Source organism: Ictidomys tridecemlineatus, chromosome 3 (assembly GCF_052094955.1).
Source record: "Ictidomys tridecemlineatus isolate mIctTri1 chromosome 3, mIctTri1.hap1, whole genome shotgun sequence".
NCBI classification, from domain to species: domain Eukaryota; kingdom Metazoa; phylum Chordata; class Mammalia; order Rodentia; family Sciuridae; genus Ictidomys; species Ictidomys tridecemlineatus.
The window spans coordinates 214527771-214553417 of NC_135479.1; the positions used below are offsets into that span (position 1 = coordinate 214527771).

General features: G+C 49.0%; 1 protein-coding gene across 2 annotated transcripts in view; it reads left to right on the forward strand.

Annotated features, from left to right (window-relative positions):
• The first annotated feature begins 15313 nt into the window (after positions 1-15313).
• Positions 15314-25647, forward strand: part of Trappc10 (trafficking protein particle complex subunit 10) — a 73471-nt gene continuing 63137 nt past the window's right edge. Inside the window, exon 1 of one of the 2 annotated variants that reach the window (XM_078044750.1) lies at positions 15314-15467. In XM_078044750.1, the coding sequence (XP_077900876.1) occupies positions 15401-15467 (67 nt within the window). In that variant the 5' untranslated portion in view covers positions 15314-15400. The remainder of the gene's footprint in view (positions 15468-25647) is intronic. The other variant, XM_078044751.1, reaches the window with a different exon arrangement.

Sequence of the window (25647 nt, forward strand, 5' to 3'; positions counted from 1 at the left end):
AGCAGGGGGCCTGTTCTTGGTGCCCTGTTGGGTTCCTGCCAGGAGGCCACTGAGGGTGGAGATGTAACCCTGCCCTGCAGCCTCTCCGGGGCCTCCTGCCACCTGGTTGGAGCCACTGAGGTTCACAAAACCCATTTAGAGGATGACCCCAAGTGATGGCCATTTAAAAATGCATGAGGCAGCTCCTGCCAGCTCCTCTGCTTTGGGAAGGATCGATCCTGGGGAGTCCAACAGGCTCAGGAAGCCCTGGCTCAGCCCCTGCTTCTGGCGCTGCCCACCTTCCCTGTGCCTCCAGGGGCAGGAGCTGCTCTCCTGAGCCTGATCATGGGTCTTACCAACTTCACGACTTCTCTGCCCAGTGGGGCTCAGGGTCCCCATGTGTCCTGCGGGATCAAGAACTGACCCTCGCCTGCGCTGGCCAGGGCTGTGGTTGGCCAGTGCCCGGCTCTGAGTGCAGGAGGTGCCGCAGGAACCCCGTGGGTGCCCTTCCCAGCTCTGGTCCCGGGCTGTCTCCTGGTGTGGACCAGCTCTGCTTAGGCTGCAGGACTCGCTCCCGGCCCCATGGCTCCAGCTGACTCACACAGTGGGTCTCGAGGCTCAGTGAGCCTCTTCACGCCCCTCTGCTTTCCAAGAGGCCCCTAGCTCTGAGCCCTCCCTGCCCTGCAGGACTTCCCGTAGCTGGCCGCTCACATCAAGCCCCTGCACACTCTGCCCACATGGCGGGCAGCGCTGCTCCTGTGTCGGGGGCACAGCCCTCTGGGGCCTACAAGGGAGGCTCTGGGGTGGCTTCTTGGCCGGGTGTTCCTGGAGCAGGTCACACGTCCCTGCACCTGTTCCCGGACACGTCAGTTTGTCTTGGGAGCCCCGGAGTCTCTGGGTTTGCTTCACCCACGGAGAGGGACAGGCTGCTGGTGGTCACCACAGTCCCAGCCAGGGACACAGGGGCCCCAAGGTTGGAGAAAAGGGCTGACTTTAAAGAAAAGTCCGAAGGAGGCTGCTGTGATCTGAATGTCTTTGTCCCCCAAACTCACATCTTAAAACCTACCGTCCAATGTGACCATGCTACAAGGTGGGCCATGAGGCTGGGGCCCCGTGATGGGGTCAGTGTCCTTTAGAGGATCCAGAGAGTCCACCCACCCACAAGGGGAAGTCTCGACACAAACCCTCACCTGGACGTTGAACTGCCAGTGAGAAACGCATTTCTGTGGTTGATGAGCCAGATGGTTTACGGTGTGTTGTTCCAGCAGCCTGACGCACGAGGCCAGACGGCTCTGTATTACAACAGAGCCCCAGCTCTCCCAGATTTACTCATTACCTCTGACTGCATAGGAAGTTCAGGTAAGAAATTCCCTGCATCTCACTCTTTTTACATTTCAAGGCTGAACAGGGCTCCACTGTGTATAAGCGCTATATTTTCTCTGTCTGCTCGTCTGTTGGTAGACACTTAGTGTTAGACCAGGACGCAAGAAAAGACCACTGACTCGAATTAAAATCAAATTAAAGCAAGCTTATTATTTCAAGCTTATTATTTCTCCTCCCACCCCAAACCGCAGGAACAAGACAGCCCCCAGCTTTCCTGCAGCCCAGCTTTATAGCCCAGAAAGTTACACAAAGGGGCGGGGGCGGGTTACAGATAGCAAACTCTGGCGGGCATGACATTTTTACTGGCCCCGGCATCAGAATTTATGAAGGTCATTAGAGCCTCAGAGAGGGTCGGCATCTGGCCAGGGAAGGCCAAGGTTTGTGAGGCGTCACTAAAGTTTCAGAGAGGGCTGCTAACTGTCGGAGAGCCAGGCAGGGGTGAGTTCAAGGCACGGCAGGCATTCCAAGCAGGTTCAGAATCTGCAGTAACTTATAGTAAAGCCGAAATTAGCTTTTCATGGCTTTGTGGCGAGATGGCTCCCAATTTTAAGAGAAAACCAGGCTGGGTCTACCATTAGGTTGATTCCTGTCTAGGCGGCTGTGAACGATGCTGAAGACTCTTCCCCAAGCCCACTTCCTCTCCCTTGCTGTCGTCCGGGCGTGGGGCTGCAGGTCTCATCGCAGCTCTACTTCAGCTCTTTGAGGAGCTTCAGTGCGGCTCCCCTACAACGGCCGTGCTGGCTGGCCTTCCCCCCTGTTCTCCTATCCTCACCAACCCTGCTTCCTTCTGTCTTTTTTAGAGTAGCCATTCTGCAGGTGTAAGGTGACATCTCACTGTGCTTTCAATTTGCATTTCCCTGCAATGCAAATGACTAGTGATGTTAAGTGTTGTTTCAAATACCTGTTGGCCACATGTCTGTCTTATTTTGAGAAATGTGTATTCAGTTCCTTTGCCACTTGAAAAATCAGGTTGTTCTCTTGCAATGGAATTCTCTGTGTTCCTTATGGATTTTGGATATTAACATCTTATGGCATGGTGATGGTGATGCATGCCTGTAATCACTTGGGAGGTTGAGGCTAGAGGATCTCAAGTTCAAGCCCAGCATTGGTGATGACGAAGGTGTTGGTAATGATGGTGGTGGTGGTGATGTGGAACTGATAATAGATGATGGTGGTAGTGGTAATAGTGGTGGTGATGGTATTGGTATGGGTGATGGGGCAGTGGAGATGTTGGTCATGATGAAGGTCAGGGTGATGGTGATGGTCATGGTCATAGTGGTGATGGTCATGGTGGTGATGGTCATGGTCATGGTGGTCATGGTGGTGGTGGTCAAGGTGGTGATGGTCATGGTCATGGTGGTGGTGGTCATGGTGGTGATGGTCATGGTGGTGATGGTCATGGTGGTGATGGTCATGGTGGTGATGGTCATGGTCATGGTGGTCATGGTCATGGTGGTGATGGTCATAGTGGTGATGGTCATGGTCATGGTGGTGATGGTCATGGTGGTCATGGTCGTGGTGGTCATGGTCGTGGTGGTCATGGTCATGGTGGTCATGGTCATGGTGGTCATGGTCATGGTGGTTGGTGATGGTCATGATGGTGATGGTCATGGTGGTGGTGGTCATGGTGGTGGTGGTGGTCATGGTGGTGATGGTCATGGTGGTTGGTGATGGTCATGGTGGTGATGGTCATGGTGGTGGTGGTCATGGTGGTGGTGGTCATGGTCATGGTGGTTGGTGATGGTCATGGTGGTTGGTGATGGTCATGGTGGTGATGTTCATGGTGGTGATGGTCATGGTCATGGTGGTGATGGTCATGGTGGTGATGGTCATGGTCATGGTGGTGATGGTCATGGTGGTGATGGTCATGGTGGTGATGGTCATGGTGGTCATGGTCGTGGTGGTCATGGTCATGGTGGTCATGGTCATGGTGGTCATGGTCATGGTGGTGGTGGTGGTTGTGACAACAGTGGTGGCATAAATCATCCATCTGACTAAATCAGCCCTTTTTTTAAAATGGCAGTAAAAGGACTGAAAGACAATTTTGTGTTTCGTTATTCAATGCCTCTCCTCCTGCTCTCTTCTAATACTTCCAAAATATTCATGTAAAATCCATTTTAGTTCCCTTCTGCTTGAAGTTCCCAGGAGCGCGGAGCCTGCCCTGAACTGCGCCGTCTCTGTTATGTGGGTGCCCACTTTGTGAGGCTCTGCAGAGCGCCCTGTGGCCTGGTCGGCTGGGCTCCCTGCTCTTCCTCTGCACATTTTCCTTTCCACTCATTTCTGTTTATATTTTGTGTATTTTTGGAATCACCTTCTCTTCTGCAGCAATCCTACACCAGTTAGTGTATGTTATTATAAGGATCTCATTAGCTTTAGTAATGACTTAGGAGTTGGCAGAAGTGTGATTCCGTCAGCTTCCTGGCCGGGGTTTGTTCAGGTCAGTCTGCGTCTCTCAGGGATTCCTTCCTGTGTCACACCTTGCTTGGGACCTGGGTTTCCTGGCATTTTATCTTTTACGTGGCTCTTGTGAGTCCCTTCTTCCATCACTTCTTCTATATCACATACACACACACAATCTCTCTAGTTATTGATGTATTATCATTTATATTAATTGATTGCTAGGAGCCACTGCAAAAGTATTACATTCATATGGAAATTGGACTCCTACTGTTCACCTAGGCCCGTTTTGGAACTCAAGTTACAGGACTCCCGGAGAGTTCCCATTGGTTGGGGAAGGATGGTAGGAGGGTGTTCCGGGGGAAGTGGAGCCCCCCGTGTCCGGTAGAGACACACGTGTGCGGACCGGCTTGTTAGGGGGACGCACACGGCTTCTTACAAAATAAAACTTTGTTTCAGTTTGACTGGCTTGTGTTTTTGTGCTCAGCCGGGTTGCAGGATCGCAAGCCGGCGTGCACTGACAGCGACCGCGCGGAAGCGCCCAGCAGGAAGGCGACAGGTGAAAACAGCGGCAACGGCAGGAGCAGAGCTAAGGCTCACGCGCCGCGGCCCTGCAGCCTGCAGCAATTGATGACATAGATATGTGTATATACATATATATAATATGAAAGCTATTGCCTTTCACCCATTGAGGTTGATGTTATGATTAGTCTACTGAGTACTCCTGTGATGGTGTTCATTTAATATTGATTTCATATAGTCATATGATGATCTAATTTCCAAAACAGTGATAGTCTTTACACCTCCAATTTCTGTGTCCTGTCAATTTCATTGGCCAATAATGGACTCGATGTGAAGTCCGTCTCGTTTCTGACTTTAATGGGAAAAACTCTGCTGACTTTGGCCTGGCATTTATGTGTGTATGATGCTGCATATGCTGCCCTGTTCAGAAAGCATCCCATTTAAAATGATACCCATTTTATTGAGCATTAAAAAATTAAGAATGTGTGTGGAACTTGAGTAAATGCTTTTTTTTTTTTTTAAAGAGGGGTACCAGAAATTGAGCTCAGGGGCACTCAACCACTGAGCCCCATCCCAGCCCTATTTTGTATTTTATTTAGAGACAGGGTCTCACTGAGTTGCTTAGCTCCTCATTTTTGCTGAGACTGGCTTTGAACTCGTGATCCTCCTGCCTCAGCCTCCCAAGCTGCTGGGATTACAGGCCTGCGCCTCTTACCCAGTGAGTAAATGCTTTTCCTGGAAGGATTGACCTCAGTCGTTTTGTGCTACCATAGCAGAATGCCTCCGACTGGGTAATCCGTACCCAATAGGAATCTGCTCCTTGTGGTCATGGAGGCTGGGAAGTCCCAGGTCCAGGTGCAGGCATCTGGTCAGGGCCTCCTCTTGGAGTGTCATCCATGGTGGAATAGGAAAGGCCAAGAGGGTGAGCGCAGGAGCCAGAGGGTGAGCTCAGAGCCTCCAGCCCTCTGTGTGCGCGGTGGGGCTCTCGGAAGCTCACGAGCCGACAGTGGTGCAGGGGGTAGGTTTCCAGCATGTGGCCTGTGGGAGCCACATTCAGACCACAGCAGTGACCACGAGGCTTTCCCTGTAAGACCTCCAATATGCTGGGCTCCAGGATCGTTTCCTCTACGACCTCATCTCTTCATTTTGCAATAAACCCAATTAAGTGACAACGGGTGTTCTTTGTTTAGCATGCTGATGCGAAGTCTTTTGTTAATATGCTGTCTGGGTGTCGGCGTTTCTCTCTGTGTGCAGTCTGTCTCAGCTTGGGCGTCAGGCCACACTTGTGTGGTAAGAAGCTGTGTGTCTTCATGCTCTCCTGGTGCTCTGGGGAGGGGGCTAAAGGCTGCTGGACCTTCCCTGGGAAGCTGCTGGTCGGTGGGATTCTGTGGAGGGAGGGGAAAGGACTCTCCAATAATTGGAATGTTCCATTGGGTCTGTCTGTTCCAAGGTTAGATTTCCCTAGATAATCATATTTCATCCTGATTTAAAATGCAAAAGTCACTTGGATTAAGAGCATCTTTTCTTGGCTCTGGGCGAGCTCTCACCTTGTCTTTGTCGGGGTTTTGTGTCCGGGCTTCCTCCCCCTCTGCCTCACCCTGGCCTCCTTACCCAGAGTGCTGGTCTCTGCTGTTTTCTGTTCTCTCATCACTGATTCTGCTTTGTCTTGTGACTCGTTCCTTCTACTCTCCTATTGTTCATTTTGCCTTTGGTTTTCCAGCCTTTTCAGTCAGTACAAAGTCCCTCACTTTCACTTCTCCTTTAACAAAGTGGACTTTGGGGTTCAGGATGGGTTTTCCAGGAAGTGCGGCTCACCGTCCCACCACAGCGTGTTCTCGCTGGGTTTGATTTTAGGGATTGTGCGGTTTAGGATTATATTGCCCTTTGATCCAGGAGTTAAGAGACATTTGTAGATTTCCAGGTAAACACGTGGGTTTTTTCCTTGTTGTTTATTTTTTTTTTCCAGTTTTGCCAAACTCTGGTGTGTTCGTATCATTATCAGAAAATGTCCCCCTTCACATGGTGGAAACTCACAGAAATTTTCCTGGTGGCCTAGCATGAGGACAGCATTCACGGATGTCCCCTCGGCTGGGGGAAGAGGAAGTGCGCCTCTCTTGTGCCTGGGCCTGGGAAAGCCCTGCCTGGCACCTGCTCCGTCGTGGACTCCCCTCTGAGCACTGGGATGGTCACTCACTTGTTTCTGCTGGGAGGGTGCATGTCTTAAACTCACTTCTTTTTGTGAGCCTGGGGATTAGAGCCGAGGCCTTGCACATGCTAGGCCACACTCTGCCACGGCACTGTGCCCTGCTCCAGGATGTAACTAAACAAAGACCTGCCTTCTCCTGGGCTCGGGTGCTTCGGCTACCCTGGGAGGGCAGATGCCCTCCTTCCCAGCTCTCTGCCAACCTCCCCTGGCATCTGCTCAGTCACATGTGTCTGCCCAAGGCCTCTGCAGACATCTCCAGGAGAAGAGGCTAGAAAAGAAGCCTAGGGGGCAGAGTGGCCCCTGGCCCTGGGAAGCAGCCCTTGGGGTCAGGCAATGGTAAGAGCTACGTGGAAAAAAGCAAGTGTTTGCTGAGAAAGCCCACTTGTCCCTGTGCCAGCCTGGACATAACAGGGCAGATGGACCTCTGTGGACACATGCCAGCCCTGTCCTGTCCTGCCAGGGAGAGCTGGCCAATCGCTTTCAGGGTCCTTGCTTTCCACTGGCACTGTGCTAGGCCTGGGGGCTAAGGCCTGGCCAGCATGGCCACTCGGCCCTCTTTGGCCTGTGATCTCCAAACATGAAAGGATCAGGAGAAACTGGGCTTTCTATGAACAACAGCAGAAGCTCTTCACGCTCAAAAGGCAGCCCTTACTGCTGCACTCGCCTGATAGCCCCTCCAGGGCGTGGGCTGGACAGTTACCATGCAGGCAACCAGGCCACAGAGGCACCTCTTCGCAGTCCTGGGCAGCCCTGGAGCTGCTGGACAGCAGCCTGAGCGGAAACGCCCCACCACAGAACAGCGAGCCCTGAGAGTGAGCAGGGACCCGGTGCAGGTGGTGTATTTTGGGCATGGAGGGTGGGGAGGGGAGAGAAAAACAGGTAATTGTGACAGGGACTGTCACTGAGAAGGTCCCACTTGGGCTGTCTCCTGAGCTTGAAGCCCCTCTGAGCCAAGGGAGGTTTGCCCAGATGTCTACCCACCCAGAGCCCCCGTCTGCGCCTCTATCCTTGGAGAAGTTTCCAGACCTGGGGTAAAATGTGGAGTCCTTATCATCTCAGATGGGTGAACTTCTGGTTCTGCATTTGAACCAAAATGAGCTGGGTTTCAAGGGACCTGGGACACCAATGGGTGTGCCATCATCTATGTGTACTGCAGGGACCCCTGTCTTGTTGCCATTTAGGCCACTTCCATTGTCCCAGTGATGTGGGTCAGACAGGAATTCTGGTAGCTGACCCACCCTTCCAGCCTCCTCCCGCAAAGCTTGGGTGCCCTTGGAGTCTGGCATCCTGGCAGCTCAGCTCTCCCCTGGCCCTTCCTTTCACCACCCTCTGTCGTGTCACCCCAATATCAGATGTGCCAGGAGCTGATGTGAGAGAAGTTGGCCTCGTCCTGTGGCTAAGCCAGGTCACAGATGGCTGTGGCTCTCTGCGTCCTGAGAACAGCTAGTAAAGTGTGGAGTCAGATGGGAGCATCAGGAAGGCCGCGGCTCCTGCCACATTGTGCCGGGATACACGATGGGGACAGGAGGCAGGAGCACAGCAGGCGTCTGGGGGAGTCCTCTCAGCTTGGAGAGAGGGCATGAGAGTCCAGACTGTCAGGAGGCCAAAGAAAAAGGCAGCTGTGTTAAAAATAGGAGCACGGACCAGAGTGCAGGAAACACCGTCCACGGTGCCAGCTCTGATTTCATTATTGCTGCTTATTTAAATCCCATGATGCAGAAGAAAGGCCAGGAGGGCGTGCTGTTCTGTGCAAGCCGGTGACGTGAGCAGGCTCTCTGGACACTGATGGCTCGAGTGTGCTGAGCACTACTGAGACCAGCAGAGGGGGGCAGGCTGCTGAGGGCTGGCACAAGCTACGTGGCCACACGTGGTTTTGTCCACCGAGGTCTGGGGGGTCCTTCCTTGGAGCACTCTCAAGGTGCGGTCACTGGATCAAGGAGCACAGGGACAGAGTTCCTGCTTCTCAGGGAATGGGCCCTTGTTGAGAGCCACAACCAAGTCAAGATGACGCCTGGCATTTTGCCAGAAGGAGTGGTTGAGAAGTGGTGCCAGGGAGCCATTAGGATGATGATAATTAAGTTGAGCTGTGTATAACTATTTGGATGGTGACTGATGGCTGTGACTGGGTGATGCGAAATTGAAACCAGCTGAGTATTCAGTTGTGTATATAAACCTCTGCTGTGCGGCAATAAGGCGGCTCCTGCTACCTCGGGTGCCCGCTACTTTTGAGTTCTCACGGAGTTCCCGTTGAGTGCCCATGGAGTTCGAGTGGGTTCTGGAATAAAGTTTGTTCCTGATTGAATCTACACGTGGCTCGTGACCTCCAGGTTATTCGTGCCCAGCCAGACTGCAGCAGGCCCTCCCCAGCCTCCCTGGCTCCATGGCTGACTGGGTGCTGCCCCATGCTCTGCCAGTTCTCCCCGCCCTCCCTAAGTTTTAATTCATTTAGTGAAACAATGTCCCCATGGCATCTCCTGGGTTACTCCTGAGGGGACTGCTCCCCCATATAATCGCACTGCTGCTGTCTCCACTGTGGACTGTTCGCTTCTGGACGGGAGGACGGGCTGAACGTGTGCAGAGACTGCCCATCGGGAAACATCTGAGCCAGAGGGCAGGGCTGGGGGCCTCGTGGAGCCAGCCCAGTGCTGCCTTGGAGACCTCTCCAAGCACCTGGAGCCTGTAGGAATGACAACCAGGATGGGGAGCTAAGTCAGAGTCCAGAGTAACAGCCACATGTGGCTCCCTTTGGCAAACTCAGGAAATCCACATGACACCACTCAGGTCAGCTGGCTTTTAAACAAAACTTAATTTTGAGATAATGTAGATTCACGTGCAGTTGAGAGGAATCTGGTGCGCCCTCCCCACTTCCTCCCAGCGGTAACACCTTGCAGAACAGCTCAGTGTCACACCAGGTATTGATGTCCATACAGTCCAGACAGAAGGCCCTTCCCCAAGAGGCAGCTGCCCTTGTACCCACCCCACTGCTCTCTGCACGCCACAGCCCCCTTTGCCCCTGAAAACCACGGACCTCTTCTCCAGTGCTATGATTCTGTTACTTCAGGGGGGCTCTACTAACGGAAGCCACAGTCGATAAGCTTTGGCGTCAGATTCTGTCCACTGAGCCCTATTCTCAGGAGGCCCCCTAAGGCTATCACCTGCTCTGGGACTTCCTTCCTTTTCCTTTCTGAGTAGTGCTCCAAGGTGTGGATGTGCCAGTTCATTTAGCTGCTCACCCACTGCAGGGCGGCGGGGTTGTGCCTGTTCTGGGTTACTGTGAATAGAGTGCTCTGCATATTCACTGACTTGCCATTACTTTTGGCTCAATCCTCTGCGGAGAGGGCCTAGGCAAAGCCTGTGGGCCGCCCTTTCAATGTAGCTCACACAGTATCCCCACGCACCATTTAGCAAGCTCTTTGCAACCTGGAGGCAAAGTATCAGGAAAGACCATTTGAGCTCAAGTTCCAGCAACTTTTCAAACAAACAAATAAACCAACCAACCAAACCAAAACTCCATCTCATGAGAAAAGGGAGTGGAAAGAAGCATGGACACTGAGGAAGAGAGCAGCACCGTATTCACCGTTCTTAAAAGGAATTGCTACATCAGCTTTTCCGCTCAGTCTGAGCACTTCCTGAGCTCCCTGTTAAAAAGTAACAACAACAAAAAACAAATAACAAAACTCTAGTGGGTGTCCTCAGAGGGAAAACAGCCCAGCAGTGGTTTCCTGTCCAACAACCAAGCCAGAGAGCTGCCTGGAAGAGAATGAGAGACTGCCGGCCTTTGCCTTCCCGCCCTCCCATGCCCCGCTGTCCCATGGCCAGACCTAGCCACGTCCCTATGGGAAGCTGCTAGGGCCTGCTTTTCCAGAATATCTGAACTTGGCTCTCTTTGAGAACAGACTGAAGATGTAAAAGACACACAGATTCCTTGGCTAGGAGTCTACACTTGGTATTCTCTGGGTTTTAAAAAATTTCATTTTATGACAAAATCATAAATTGCTTAAGCAGGTGCATGCTTAAGCAGGTGCTCTGTGCTGGAGGGAAATGGATGGCATTAGAGCAGATTATGCTAAGTGAAGCTAGTCAATCGTTAAAAAACAAATACCAAATGACCCCTTTGATATAAGGGGAGTAAACAAGGACAGGGTAGGGACGAAGAGCTTGAGAAGAAGATTTACATTAAACAGCGATGAGAGGTGGGAGGGAAAGGGAGTGAGAAGGGAAATCGCAGGGAAATGGAAGGCGATCCTCAGGGTTATACAAAATGATATATAAGAGGAAAGGAGGGGTAAGACAAGATAATACAAATAAAAGAAATGATTTACAGTAGAAGGGGTAGAGAGAGAAGGGGAGGGGAGGGGAGGGGAGGGGGGATAATAGAGAATAGGACTGACAGCAGAATACATCAGACACTAGAACGGCAATATGTCAATCAATGGAAGGGTAACTGATGTGATACAGCAATCTGTATACGGGGTAAAGTTGGGAGTTCATAACCCGCTTGAATCAAACTGTGAAATATGATGTATTAAGAACTGTGTAATGTTTTGAACGACCAACAATAAAAAAAAATTTCATTTTAGCTAATTGAGTGGATGTGAGGTAGCTTCTTATTGTTGGGCTTTATTATTATTATTATTATTATTATTATTTAGTGTGTGTGTGTGTGGGGGGGGGGGTGCTGGGGATCTCGGGGCCTCACACATGCCAGGCACACCTCCACCCCTGAGCCCACCCTCTCTGCACTTTGATTTGTACCCTCACATCTAACAGATGTGGAGATCTTCTCATGTTGTAACTGGTCATTTGCATTTGTCCTTTCTGTCCATCCTTCTTGCGGTGGGACCGAGGGCCTGGTGCATGCTTAAGCAGGTGCTCTGCGCTGAGCTGAACCCCAGCCTCCTTTCTGTTTTTTTATTCTTCAGTTATTTTTTTCTTGTCTGCTTTTGGATTGATCAAATATTTTCCATTACTTCATTTTCTTTCCTCTATTGGCTTCTTAGCCAAACCTCTTTCATTTATTTACTTTCTAGTGGTTTTGCTCTAGGGCAGAAAATAAGTCCTCACCACATCACATTCTACTCTTCCCTCTTTGTACACAGCCCTTCCCGTTTCCCACTCTGTACCTGAAATTTCACACTGCATGCATGTAGCAAGCTAAAAATCTGATATCCTTTCTCCATCCATTGTTCTTGCTCTTCCCTCCCTCCTGACACCAATTCCCACATTTCCTTTCATGGAAGAGCACCCTGCAATGGTTTGTGAATGCCCTGCCCTCTGGCTATGAATTGTCTCAATTTTAGTTCATTGGAATAAAATCTTTTTCTGCCCTCATTCAAAAAAAATAATTTTGCAAGTTACAGAGTTTGGGGTTGACAGGCTTTAAACCTTGGCGTTTTAAATATTTTACCATTGTTTTCTGGCCATGATTGTATCAGATGAGAAGTCTGTGTCACCCCCACTGTCCTTCCCTTGAAGTTCATGGCCATGTCTTAATTTGCTGAATGCTTTTTTTTTTTTTTAAAGATGGACACAATACCTTTATTTGTTTATTTTTATGAGGTTATGGGGATTGAACCCAGTGCCTCATGCATACTAGGCAGTGCTCTACCACTGAGCCACAACCCTGGCCTTTGCTGAATGCTTTTAAGATTTTCTCTTAAAATTTTATTTTCTCGGGCTGGGGATGTGGCTCAAGCGGTAGCGCGCTCGCCTGCCATGCGTGCGGCCCGGGTTCGATCCTCAGCACCACATACCAACAAAGATGTTGTGTCCGCCGAGAACTAAAAAATAAATATTAAAAAAAAAAATTCTCTCTATCTCTCTCTCTCACTCTCTCTTTAAAAAAAAAAAATTTATTTTCTCTGTATCTCTTTTTTCTGACAGTGATGTGCTTGCATGTGATTTTCTTTGTATGTATCCTGCTCAGGTTTTGCTAAGTTTCTTGATCTGTAAGTACATGTTTTTCACCATTTTTTAAGAGTTTTTGGCCATTTTTTTTTTTAAAAGTTCTGCCCTGTTCTTACTTTATTTCCCTCTGGAACTCCTGTAACGTGAGTGAGGCCCCTTAATACTGTCCCCTAGGTCTCCGAGGCTCTATTAATTTTTCTCTAGTCTTTTTTTTCTTCTTCAGATTCTGTGATGCCACTCATCTGTCCTCAAGATTGCCAACTCCATCCTCTGCTACGTCCTATCTGCTGACCATCAATACAGTTAGATTTTCATTTCAGTTAGTGTCCTTTCAGTTCTACGGTCATTTTAAGAAATAGTTTCTATTTCTCTGCTGTGAGTTCCTGTGTCTTCATTTAGCCTTTTGAATGTACTTATTGGAGAGCATTTTGAGTCTTGGTCAATCTCACCTGGCCCTTGGTAGTTGGTTTCTGTTGGCTGCCCTTTGTCTTGGCTGTGGCTTATATTTTCCTGCTTCTTTGCCTGTCTAGTAATTCTCTATGGTGTACTGGACATTGATACCGCTGTTGACCGGTGACGAGTTCTTGCTCCCCGATGTTGAAGAATAACACCAAAGAAGCACGCCGAGGCAAGGCCAGAGTAGAGATTAGAAATTTATTAAAGGACAGAAGAAAGGACTTCTCCCGGAGGAAGAAGGGGACCCAGAAGGTGGAATCCGTGGAAGTGCAGTTGTTTCCCCTTTTTATAGTTTTGGTGATGGAATGTAGGTTGGAAGGCCCAAGGGGTGGTACACAGGTGGGCCTAATTATCACCTTTTGGGATGGGATTATCACTTCTCTGGGATGGGCTATTTCCAAATCTGTTGGGGCTGTTGGTTAACACTTCTTTGAGGTGGACTTTGGCCTAGGGCCTTTTCAGGACTTCATAAACATTCCATGAGTTGTCCTGTTTTCCCTGAGTCATTGACAGGAGAGTTACAGGAGAGTTTGAAATAAACAAAGGACAGGAGAGTTTGAAGTAAACATGTTGTGATGAAGAAAGGTGCCTAAGCTAGAAAATGTGTGAAATAGATAAGGATAAAAGGTAAACATGTTTTGAGGTATTTTAGCACAAAACAAGTGTGATTTTCTAAGATAAGCAAAGATGTAAACAAGATGTGATGTAATAGAGACGATCTGTTAAGATAGGATAAGAAATAGAAATTATGGAATAAACATGTTTTTGGTTTAAAGTATTGTAAACAACTATAGTATTTAAAGGCCAGGAAGGCTGAGCTCTTTGGCCAGTTCAGACTCACTATGTGTGGGTCAACATCGAGCGAACTGAGTCCCACCAGCCTCTGTTCCTGTGCCTCGTGTGATGTGATGTGATGGAGTGAATAAACCGGGCATTCGAAAAGGCATCTCGCGTGTGGCGGCTTCTTCTTTCAAGACACGGATCGCCGGCCGGGAGAGGTTACCTGGGGCAGGGGCAGCCGTGACTTCAGGACCACCCGGGAGCGGTCGGAGGACCTCGCCGCCGTCCTTTGCTCGTGTCAGTCATTCTCAGCATGGCCTCCATTTTAGATTTCACTCGGTATTAGACCTGATTTACCTAACTACACTGACCACCTAACTTTAAATCTGGCTTCAACATTGGAAAATAACAAATGTCAGAGACTCTAGATTATCTTCCTCTCAGGAGTCTGTTCCAGTTTGCAGTCCAGTCATTCTCCCTGTGGGCTGGTCTAGCCTTAGTTCCGTGCTGCCCATTGGGTGTGCTGAATGCCTGGGGTGTTTCCGGCCCCCCTAAATGGCACAACTTGATGTCCAAGCTCCTTCTTTCAGGAGGATCTCTCAGGGTTTGCTGTAGGGTTTCTTCAGGCAGGTGTAGAGTGGGCCTTATTTTAGGGTAGGGTCAGCAACATATGGCTCACAGGCCACATCTGGCCTGTGAATGCATTTTTTGTTAAAGTGGACACAATACCTTTATTTTTGTATAGCTCTTGAGCTAAGAATGGTGTTTATAGTCTTAAAAAGTTGTTTTAGAAAAAAAGAGAATGACAAAATCTGTACTGTGGCATGTACAATTCTGTGACTTTTTAGAACAAGTTTGCTGGCACCTGGGGACAAGGTCCTTAATCTCTGTCTCAGTTAAATGTCCCAGACGTGTTAATGGCATGGACAGGTCTTCCCTGCAGCACTGCTCCACCGCAGTCTTGGTGGCCACTCCTCCAGGAGCACCGTGGGGTCTCTCAGCCCCAGCCCTCGCCTCCGGGACGCCGGGGTCCCCGCCCGCCTCCCGGCCCCGCAGCCTCGCACCCAGGATGCACCTGGCACCCTCCTGGGCAGAGGCGGCCGCGGGCGGACTCGCTCGGGTCACTCCCTGGCGAGTCCCCGCAGACCCTCCCTCCGTGCCGTGAAAAGCAAGGCTTTATTTCGCGGCCTTCCCAACACGTACCACGCCAGGCCCGGCGTGGCAGGCGAGGGTGAGGGTGGGGACACAAAGGGACCGCCGCGACCCGCGGAGCGGTCAGGGAGCGGACGGCGGCGGGAGCGAAGCGCGGGGACGCCCGAGGGCCGGCTCGCGCCGGGGAAGCGGGCCTCGGCCCGTGGGGGGCGGGCCGGGATCTCGGTGGCGGGAAGGCCGTCCCTGGGTCCCGCCTCCTGGCAGTGACGTGACCTCGCGGCCCAGGGAAACCCGCGAGCCGAGGCCCGCCGGAGCCTGGGGCGTGGGCGCGCGCAGGAGACGCGCGCAGGTGCACGGCCGCGGCGCCCCGGGGCCCTTTCCGTCGGAGGGCAGGCGGAGGGAAGGCCCGCCCCTTTAAGCCGCGCGCCCCGGAAGTGGTCATGCGGCGGCGCCGAGGCCGGAAGTGGACGCGGCCGGCGGCGGCGGGCGGCGCGGCGGACGGCCGGCTCGGGAGCGGCCTCGGGGCCGGCGGCGCGGCTCGGGCTCGGGCGCGGCGGGCCCGGCGCGGCCTCGGGGGCCCATGGGGCGCGGGCGGCCGGGCCGGTGAGCCGGACGCCCATGGACGCCCCTGAGGAGCCGCTGCCGCCGGTGATCTACACCATGGAGAACAAGCCCATCGTCACCTGTGAGTGCGGGCGCGGGCGGGGGGCGCGGCCGGGCGCCGGCCACCCCGGCCACTCGGGCCCTGTCGGCCGCACCCGCCCGGCGGCCGCTTCCTGGAGGTGTGGCCGGAGGCGGCCCGGCCTCCCGCTCCCGGCGACCTGCGACCCGCGGGGACGCCTCTCGCCGGGCCGTGGGACAGCGACTGCCCCGGGCGGCCGCTGCCCAAGACCCGGGCGGGGAGCGGGGCCGCGGGATCCAGCCTAGAGTAGTTTAGCTGGGTGCAGCCCCCAGCACGCCGCCGGCCAGCGGGTGTCACCCGGTGCACCCCCCAGCGACCCGGCCGGCCAGCTCCTGGTCACCCCATGCTGTGCCCAGCGGCCCGGCTGACCAGCCGGGTGTCACTCGGTGCAGCCCCCAGCAGTCCAGCCGGCCAGCCGTGTCACCCCATGAGCCCGCAGCAGCCCCGCCGGCCAGCCCCTGGACACCCGGTGCAGCCCCCAGCGCCCGGCTGGTCAGCCCCTAGTCACCCCTTGCTGCCCACTGCAGTCCGGCATCCCTTGCGGCCCCCGTATAGCCTCCTGTCGGCCCCTGTAGATTCCTCTCCGACTATCGCTGTGTGCCCCATTGGCCCCCAACCAATCCCTTGTGGGCCCGACCTGCCCCAAGTTGCAGATACACTGGCCGGGACCGGGTGGGCCTTTCCAGTGGGCTGCGTCAGCTTGCCCGTGGCAAGCCGCTCAGTTCCGAGTTGCAGGCGCACAGAGAGTGAGAGCACAGGTTGTTCTTGGTAAGTGTTAGGTAGCCAGAGTTGCAGGTGACCAGTGCAACCCCGTTTTGACACAGCTGGTGTTCCCTGTCATTGAAGCTTCCTGCAGCCCTCTGGGCAAGTGCTGGGCACTTTTTCAGAGGAGAATCCTAGGCCTGGTGGTCAGAGGAGTTGTTCCACGTGCCAGGCCCAGCTCAGGACAGCTGAATTGCTATCTCTGTGCCTGTGGTTCTTTTCCTTACATTAAATGCACACACAAAGGAAATGCTTTTTAAAGTATAACTTTAGAAATAAAAACTTTAAAAAACAACGGGGCTTGTGGGAAGTGTTGAGATGTTGGCTGACATTTTGATGACTTGCTGAGCAGGATTTCAGACTACAAGTATTTGGATTTTTGACTGTTGATAGCATGTATTTTCTATATATTAATGACATTGTGCAGTTAACTTTTTCCAAGTTCTTTCTATGCTTTGAAAAGAAGCAGAAGCTCTCCTATGTTGCAAAGCCCAGTGTTATGTAGGTCTCCAGAACTCTGCTCTCTCTATTTGTTCCTCTTTCCCCCTTCATTCCTTTTATGAATAAGCATGATCCTTGTAAACTCCTCTTGTTGGATGCCTGAGAAATTGTATAAAGTTTACGTTATTGCTTCCTCTTTACGCAATGGATTTTCTTATAGAGGTGACTGTCTGATTTAAAGTTGGAGTCTTGCATGGTTTTGCAGTAACTTCTCAGAATGTTAACTGAAGGTCTTGCTGGACTCTGCACATCCTGTTGGAGTGGATAGATGTGTCAGAGCTTGTCTGGAGGCCTTGCCACTCCTAGGTGCTTCTTGATTCCTCAGGGAAGGTGAGCTCAGTTCACGTTCAGTTTCAGTGTCTTCCAAATCATGGAAAATTTTCTCATGGAGTGCTGCACGCAGTACGAATGCTGGATAAGCGTTCATTGCAGGTGGGGCATCTACATACCGGATTGTATTTCCTCCTCTTAGTTTGGGAAGAATTTCCACAGGCATTGTATAAATGCCCGAGAGCTCCTACTCTGTTAGGTTTTGCCAGGTCTAAGGGCTAGAATCTCTTATCCTATAGTCAGTGTTTGAGAAAAGTTTGATGGTCAGTTTTGCACAGGTATGCATGACAAGCAGCTGTGGGGTGCAGTTTCCTTTCCTTCAGCTTCTTGGGATGTGGTGTATTGGTGGAACGTTTTCTGTGTGTGAGTAGCAGAACGAGGAAGTGTTGTACTGATGGAACCGCTGTCTCAGAAGGGCAACTTTCATTCTTTGGAATCTGAGAAAAGAAAGTGGCTTCAGTAAATGTTCAGAGAAAGTTCATTTGGAAAGTAAAACAGATCTCTTTGAAAGTAGAGTTTTAATTAATTAATTAATTAATTAATTTTTAGTACCAGGGATTAAACCCAGGGGCACTTAACCATTGAGCCATGTCCCCAGCCGTTTAAAATTTTTTTTTTTTTTTTTTGAGACAGTCTCACCAATTTGCCTAGTACTGAGCTAGGTTGCTGAGGCAGGCTTTGAACTTGCAATTCTCCTGCCTCAGCCTCCTAGGTTTCTGGGATTATAGGAGTGCACCCTTGTACCTGGCAGTAGAGTTTTTTTTTTTTAACATGGTTCATGCTTGAGATTCCATTCCTGCATGTCTGAGGCTGAAGCATTTGTCCTGGTTTCACTTCATCCCACTGTCGTCCTCTGGCTTTCAGCTGGCTTGTTTAGGAGGACCTGGCCTAAGCAGTGCAGACAAGGGTAGTAGGAAATGCCTGAAGAATTCTACTCAGGGGCCAGTTTACAGCCTTTTTAATATTATGTACATATTATGTTAGTTTGAAGCATTTTTGCTTTAAAATATCTATTTATGTCTTATTTGCAATGTTCTTACTTCACATCTCCTTGAATCCTTAGCCAGCCCTTGAACTCTTATGGGGGCTGTATTTGTTTTAAAATAAAAGCAGTTTATGCTTATTATCAGTTTTTCCCATAGACTTGGAAGATTTTGCTTTAGTGAAAAAAAATTGTGCTTACCTTTTTGAGAAGTATCTGAAAAGTAACTGGTTCAGGTAAATTTAGGAACATATGGTACTAACATTGTTAGGCAGATGCATGGGCATGAGAAGAATGAGAGATTCCCAGACATTAGGGGTAAATAGAGTAGATTGTTACTTTAAACCTTGCTGTATTATTTAAATACTATTTTGAAGCTGCCTGAAAGTTTTAATACACTTTGATCCATCATTAAAAGATTGTTAACTTTTGCCTAATGGGCTCTAGTGAGGAGAGACTACTTCAGGAAAGGATCCACTTGTAAATACTGAAGGCTAGTTAGAGCTTGTAAATACTGAAGAATGCTTCTGAAACTATTCTGCAGTGGGGCTGGGCGATGAATCACCCAGTCAGAGCAGTTTGAATATCTATTGTATAATTTATTAATCATGAGAATGCTCAATGAACTGAAACAAATCCAGGGAATCCATTTGATCTAAATTTAAGTTCTAGCTTAGATTCCCCTACCCCACCCCAACCATATGGTCAATTCTGTTTCATAATAAAGACTTAGGTTTCTGACTCAGGACCTGCTAGGAAAGACCTGTTCTTTCTCCAGGTGTCTCATTCATGGACAAAGTCAACATCCTTCCACTGATTTGTGACTTTTCTTTGTTCACTGTTAGGCACGGTGCCTAAGATAGCACATGCTGTCAACTTGGAGTTATATAATATTGAAAAAATAATAGTTCTCTCCGTCCAGATGATCTTTTTTTTGCTGGTAACATCTTACATTGCCCGTTTCCTTTTTCTGAATCTGTTTTTGGGGTTCCAGATCTGATGTTCCAAATCTTTCCATTTTGACAGGGGAAGAAAGGCAGCAGGGATGTAAATGTGTGTACCTGGTTGGAGTGTGGGTTCCCTTGCAGGCTAACCTTTTTGCACTTGAACATTATAATTTTCCTCCAGGTTTGGAGGTGTGGTGCTTGGGATGGAAGCATTGTTTTCCACTGATTTGGAAAGAACTTTTTTTTTTTCTTAATTGGTAAACACACATGTAAGTTTTGAATCATGTAGGCTGAATCATGATTGAGAAGGGGGGAAGCTGTCCTCCTCCAGATCCTGGGCTGCTCTCGGGTGTGTTTGGAGGCAGGAGTAAAGGTATCACCAGAGTGCTCACCTTGTTCTATAGGTGTGGCATTCTGCCTGAGGCTGGTTAGGAGCAATTGTGTCTTCAGGTAGTGACCTTGGCCACACTTGATCTCTGCAGACCTCATCTGTGACATGGACAGTTGGGTCGACTAGTTTAAAAGAAGGAGCATGTATGAAGCTCTGGAGAGAGTGGCTGGGAGGTAGTCAGTGCACAGGAAGTCAGCTGCTGAGAAGAGACCATTTGCTGTCTGCTCACATGCCTTGGGTTTCAGTGAGTTTCCAGACCACCTCTAGGTTAAAGGGGATACCTGGGGCTTCCATTCATTAAGCAGTTAGGTCTATTAAGCACTGTATCCCGACAGCTGCCGTGGAGTTTTTGTACAGGAATATTCTTTGCTAGTTGATGGGATGAGGTGACTTAGTGTGTGTGATCTCACAGGATACAGGTGGATCTCCAGGGCCCACTCTCTTACTGGCTTTGTGCCCATCTGTAGACCAGGAGGATTGGGACCACAGGTCCTTAATTGCCAGCTTCCTGTTTCTGTCCTTTCCTCCTCTACTCCCGCCTTCCTTTCTGCTGTCCTTCCTCTTCCCAAGTCATTTCTCCTCTGGGTCTGTTCTTATCGTGAACTGTAAATCTATTCACGATTCTTTGGCCTTCGAGAACTTTTGAGTTTAAATTACAGATCAATGACTTTGGAGTTGTTCATGAATCCCTTTTTATCCCACTATAGCTGACGTTCAGTGGTCAGCACGTGTAATCTGTTTAGTTTTGAACTATGTCTAGAGTCTGGCTGTTTCTCTCTCCTTTACTGCTGCTCCCAACTCTTCAGCGTTTTCATCTTCCCAGGACCACTGCCCGGCCTCCCAGCTGGCCTCCCTGTTCCATCTAGCCTCCTTCCAAGAAGTTCCAGCGTATGAGCGCTCTGCTCCGCCCCTCCAGTGGCTCATTACCTTCCTGGAACCTCCACAGGACTGGGGTATACCTCAGTGGTGGAGCTCTTACCAGCATTCACGAGGCCCAGGGGTTTACCCCCAGCACAAAGAAGCAAAAATGAAAAACAGAACAAGAGCAATCTTCAAAGACCCCTTACACACACAGCCTCCACCCTGTTGCTGGCTTCCTTGCTGTGCCCGGGACCCCTGCAACCTGCATTGGCCTCTGGCCTTTGTCACTGTGTCTCTCTGCCTTCTCTTCTCCTGAATTCCTGGGACATGCCTGCCCTCTGGTATCTTCTCAAATGTCACCAAACTCTAGGTCTGCTCTGACCACCTCCCCCACACCACTTAGGTTTGGGATCCCATTGATTTCGCCATCTTAGCTCAGCAACCCCCGACGCCAGTGCTTGTTTTTGTGTTCATTGTCTCTCCACCCTAACCCTGGCTGGTGTGAGGCTCATGACTACAGGGACGTTGTCTCTTTGGCCACTGCTGTACTCTGGCACCTTGCACAGTGCTTGGCATGGGCAGGTGCTGAGTAAGTAAGATGAGTGAGTGAGCATTTCTCCAAGGGAAAACCCTGCTGTATGTCGTCCTTGCTTCCATAAGACAGAAGGTTTTGCTGCCTTAAAATTATTAAGTTCAAACAGAGCTTTGTAGAAAATCCTTGGAGAGTTTGAATCCTGATCTCTCTGGTTTGTTTTAGGTAAATTATATGCCCTTAGCTTTTTGACACAGGCACATTCTCTGTTTGGATGTTTTGAATTGAAGAACCCATTAATCCAGTAAAACAAATAGAGCTAACTGGTTGGCCAGAAAGCAGTTTTTTTTTGTACTGGGGATTGAAATCAGGGGCACTTAACCACATCCCCAGCCCCTTGTTTTTTTTTTTTTTTGTTTTTTTTTGTTTTTTTTAATTTAGAGACAGGGTCTCACTGAGTTGCTTAGCATCTCGCTGTTGCTGAGGCTAGCTTTGAACTCGTGATCCTCTTACCTCAGCTGCTGGGGTTACAGGCGTGTGCCACAGCCGCTGCACCCATCTGGAGACTAGATTTGCAAGGTCTTAGGAGCTGTGTTTGGTTAGGCTTTTTTTAAACCTCAAGTCAGTAAAATATAACTAGGTGACCAAACCAAGGTACTCTTGGGGCCCAGGAGGATCTTCTGAAGCATCCTTAAGGAGAGGTCATCTGGTGTTTGGAGGAGGCCTTGGACAAAGATACACTTCTTATTCTATAAAACTGAACTTGAAACCTTACAAATGCACTAGGAGAACATCAGTCCATCTTTATTATCAAGTGTGGAATCTAGAAGTGGAATTGTTGGATCAAAAGGTGAGGAGTTTGACTTGTGAAACTTTCTTCCAAATGATCCCTGTGAAAAGCTATACCCAGGTTTGACTTCCCTACACTAGGTAGGGGAGAATGCATCTTTTTTATTTTTTAACAGGCTGATGGGTTGTGGGGATAAAAACCCAACTATTATTTGGTAGGAAAAAAAGTCATAGTTTTAATGGCTTTATTGACTTTAATGTACATACTGTAATTGAACACTACTTTTGGTAAGTTTTTAGAATTCTCTAGTCATCATGACAATTCAGCCTGTTACCTCCAAAAGAATGCTGGTAGAGGTAGCAGTTAATCCCTGCTCTGCCCCAACCGGGGCACCCGGTGCTCCGCATCTGCAGGTTGGTTTCCTAGATGTTGTGCGCAGTGCAGCCATGCAGGTGTGGTCTTTGCATCTGGCTGCTTTCACCTGCGGAGTTTAGGTGCCCGCAGTGCACTGCTGTCAGCATGCCTTCTGTTACTGCTGAGGAGGATTCCACTCTATGGCTGTTCCTCAGCATGGTCATCTTGTCACCAGTTGATGGGCACTTGGATTGTTTCCACTTTTTGGCCTTGTGAATAATGCTGCCATGAAAATTTGCTTGCATGCACACCTGTGTTTTTATTTTTCATGTGAAGATTCTTAGGGGAGAATGGCTGTGTCACATGATAAGGTTATGTTTAACTTTTTTTAAAAAATATTTTTTGAGATATTGGTGGATCTTTATTTTATTCATTTATTTATATACTTTTCAAGATGGCTGTCCTGCTTAACATTCCCACTGCAGTCTAGCAAAGATCCCAGTTTTCCAATATCCTCAGTGATAAGTTGTCTTTTTATTTTTTAACTATTATCATCTAATGAATATAAAGTGGCATCTGCTTTAAGTTTTATTTGCATTTCCCTAAATGCTGTATTCTCTTCAGTGAAATGTTTATTCAGGTCTTTTTCCCATCTTTTAATTGCATTAAAAAAAAATTTTTTTTGTAGTTGTAGATGGACAGAATGCCTTTATTTTATTTGTTTATTTTTATGTGATGCTGAGGATTGAATCCAGTGCCTCACGCATGCTAGGCAAGTGCTCTGCCACTGAGCTACAGCCCCAGCCCTTAATTGTATTACTATTGACTTGCAAAAGTTCATTTAATTTTTCTGTATATATGTCCTTTTTTGGACATGATTTGAAGATTTTTTTCCCAGTTTGGTTTGCTCTTTCATTTCCTTAATGGTGTCTTTTTGAAGTGCAAACTATTTAATTTTTGACAAACCCTTAATTTTTCTTACAGTGCTTTTCATGTCATACGTAAAAACTCTCTGGTCAGGATCAGTGGCTCATCCTATAATTCCAATGACTCGGGAGGCTGCAGTAGGAATATTGCAAGTTCAAAGCCAGCCTTGACCACTTAGTGAGACCCTCAGCAACTTAGCAAGACCCTGTCTCAAAATAAAAACTGTAAGGACTGGGGATGTAGCTCAGTGGCAAAGCACTTCTGGGTTCAATCTTCAGTGCCCTCCCTGCCCCTAAATAAAACCCAAACCAAAAGCACTCTTTGTCCAACCCAGTGTTATCATAATTACTTTAGTGTGTATGTGTCTTTTGTCCATGAGGTTCTTTTTATAGATTTATTAGTAGTTTGACGTCTCCTGAATTCTGGAGTACCTGTGTACTTGTGCTGCCTTAACGTTTATGAGGTGAGGAGAAACGTGCCCTGGTGAATTGGAAGGGCACTGTATTCATCCTGCTTGTATCCGTTTCCTAGGGCTGCCATAACAGAAGTGGTACAAGTTGGGTGGCTTAATACAACAGAAATCGATCCCCCACCCCATCCTGGAGGTGGATGGCTGAAGTCAAGGAGCCTCTGTATCTCCTGGGGCTCCCAGCAGCCCTTAGCATCCCGACCCGTGGCTGGTCACTCCGTCATCTCTTGGCCACCTCCTCTCCCTGTTTATTTCACCCTGTGTTTTCTCTTTCTCCTATACTTGTTACTTGTTACCAGATTTAGGGCCTCGGACAGTATGTATCTCTAGGTAATCTGGGATGATCACCCTGAACTTGATCCCATCTCCACAGAGCCTTTCTCCAAACGAGGTCATGTGGACACCCAGCTCTGAGGGTCCGCCCCTCAACCCCCTCTGCTGTGGTGTCTACATCCCCTGCTGAGCGTCAGTGGCTAGCTTTTACCAGGTGTCAGTTTTACATGCTTCTTCTGCTTCTGTGAATTTGTCCTTCCCGACCTCTTGACCAAGAGTCCATGTTCCTGGCTTTGGGGCTTTGGATTCTTCTGGGTGTTGACACTGAGTGGAATTGCCTCTTCTGAGCAGAAGAGCAGCCCCTTCTGCACGCTCTTACTTTTTCCCTGTGGAAATAAATGCCTTTGTTCAGCCTTTTTTGGATATCTATTACATGGTATTTCCTTTCTCAATATTATTTTAGACCCTTGTTTGCAAATTTAAAAAAATACATGAGTAGGGAAATAATGAAGAAACTAAAATCAGTTTTAGACCTTGGTTGCACCTGAGAGCATTGTATGTTTGGAAAGTTTTCCTATTTTCAGCTGAGAGCAGTTAACATTTAGGTCATTGCATACATTTCAGAGTTGAAGTTTTCAGCAAAGCCTTAGAACTGAGAACAACCCATTTGGGTGATAAAATCTGGAGCACACCAATTGTGGGCATTTTAGTTCACCTGGACCAGTCAATAAGCTTTTAAACAAATAGAGATAATTTAAAAAATAAGCTTTTAAACATCAAGTTTGACAATGGGAGGGCTGTCTGAGATTATTTTGAAGTTATTTTGAAGAGCAGAGGGCCAGTTGTGCTCTGGGTGACCGTGGTTATCAGTGCTGAGTAACCACAAGGGCCAGCTCCGAGAGGTTTGGCTCTCCTCCAGCATGGGCTCACCAGTGCTCAGGGAAGTCAGACTCCCTCTGCCCACAGGCACAGGCAGGTCTGTCCCTAAAACTAGCCCTCAGAGACAGCCTTTTCCAGAGTTAAGTAAAGTGGAAAATCACTTTTTAAATTTCATTGAGGGGCTGGGGTGTGGCTCAGTGGTAGAGTGCTCGCCTGGCATGCGCAGGGCACTGGGTTCGATCCTCAGCACCACATAAATGTAAAATAAAGATATTGTGTCCACCTAAAAAAAAAAAACTTAAGAATAAAAATTAAAAATAAAATAAAATAAATTTCATTGAGCATTCTAAGAACTCAAACTCACACTAGAAATTCTTAGTAGTCTTACTCATTCCAAAATGCAATTTGGAGTCTGAAAATTTGCCATTACTCCTGCTGTAGGATGTCCTATCCTGTGGGGTCCTGGTTTGATTGGTGTGTCACATGAGTGCTGAGGCATTTTTACCACTTGAAACTGTACCAGCCCCTGTTCCATGCCAGGCACTATTGTGGGTGTTTGGTGGGGCTTTATCTGTGAGCAAAGGTCCAGCTCTCACAGAGCTCTCCTCCTAGCAGCCAGTGAGTTGGGCAGTCCCTGCCTCATTCTATATTATTTTGGAGCAAATTTCAGACATCATATAAATGTTTATGATAAAGGCATGTCATAACTGTATCTGCTGTACACTAAATGTTTGTGCCCCCTCCAACTCCTATACTGAGACCCCAGCTCCCACGTGATGGCATTTAGGAGGTGGAGCCTTTGGTTACATTAGGCTAAGAGGGTGGGAGCCCTTGGTGATAGGATCGGTGGCCTTGTAAGAAGAGGAGAAGAGGTGCTGAGTCTCCCACTCCTACTACTCCATCTCACGGAAAGGCCAGGTGAGATGCAGTGAGAAGGTGGGCATGTGCAAGCCAGGGAGCAGGCCTCCCAGCAAGTAGACCTGCTGACACCTTGGCTTGGACTTCCAACTCTGAACTGTGGGAAGTGCATTTCTGCTGTTGAGCCTACCTGTCTGTGTCACTTTGTTATGGCATTTGAGCTTAGAATATGTCTCTAGATAAGGACTTTAAAGACATCACTACCAACTTTTAACATACCCAAAATAATTCTTAACGTGAACTATTCAATGTTTACATTTCCCATTT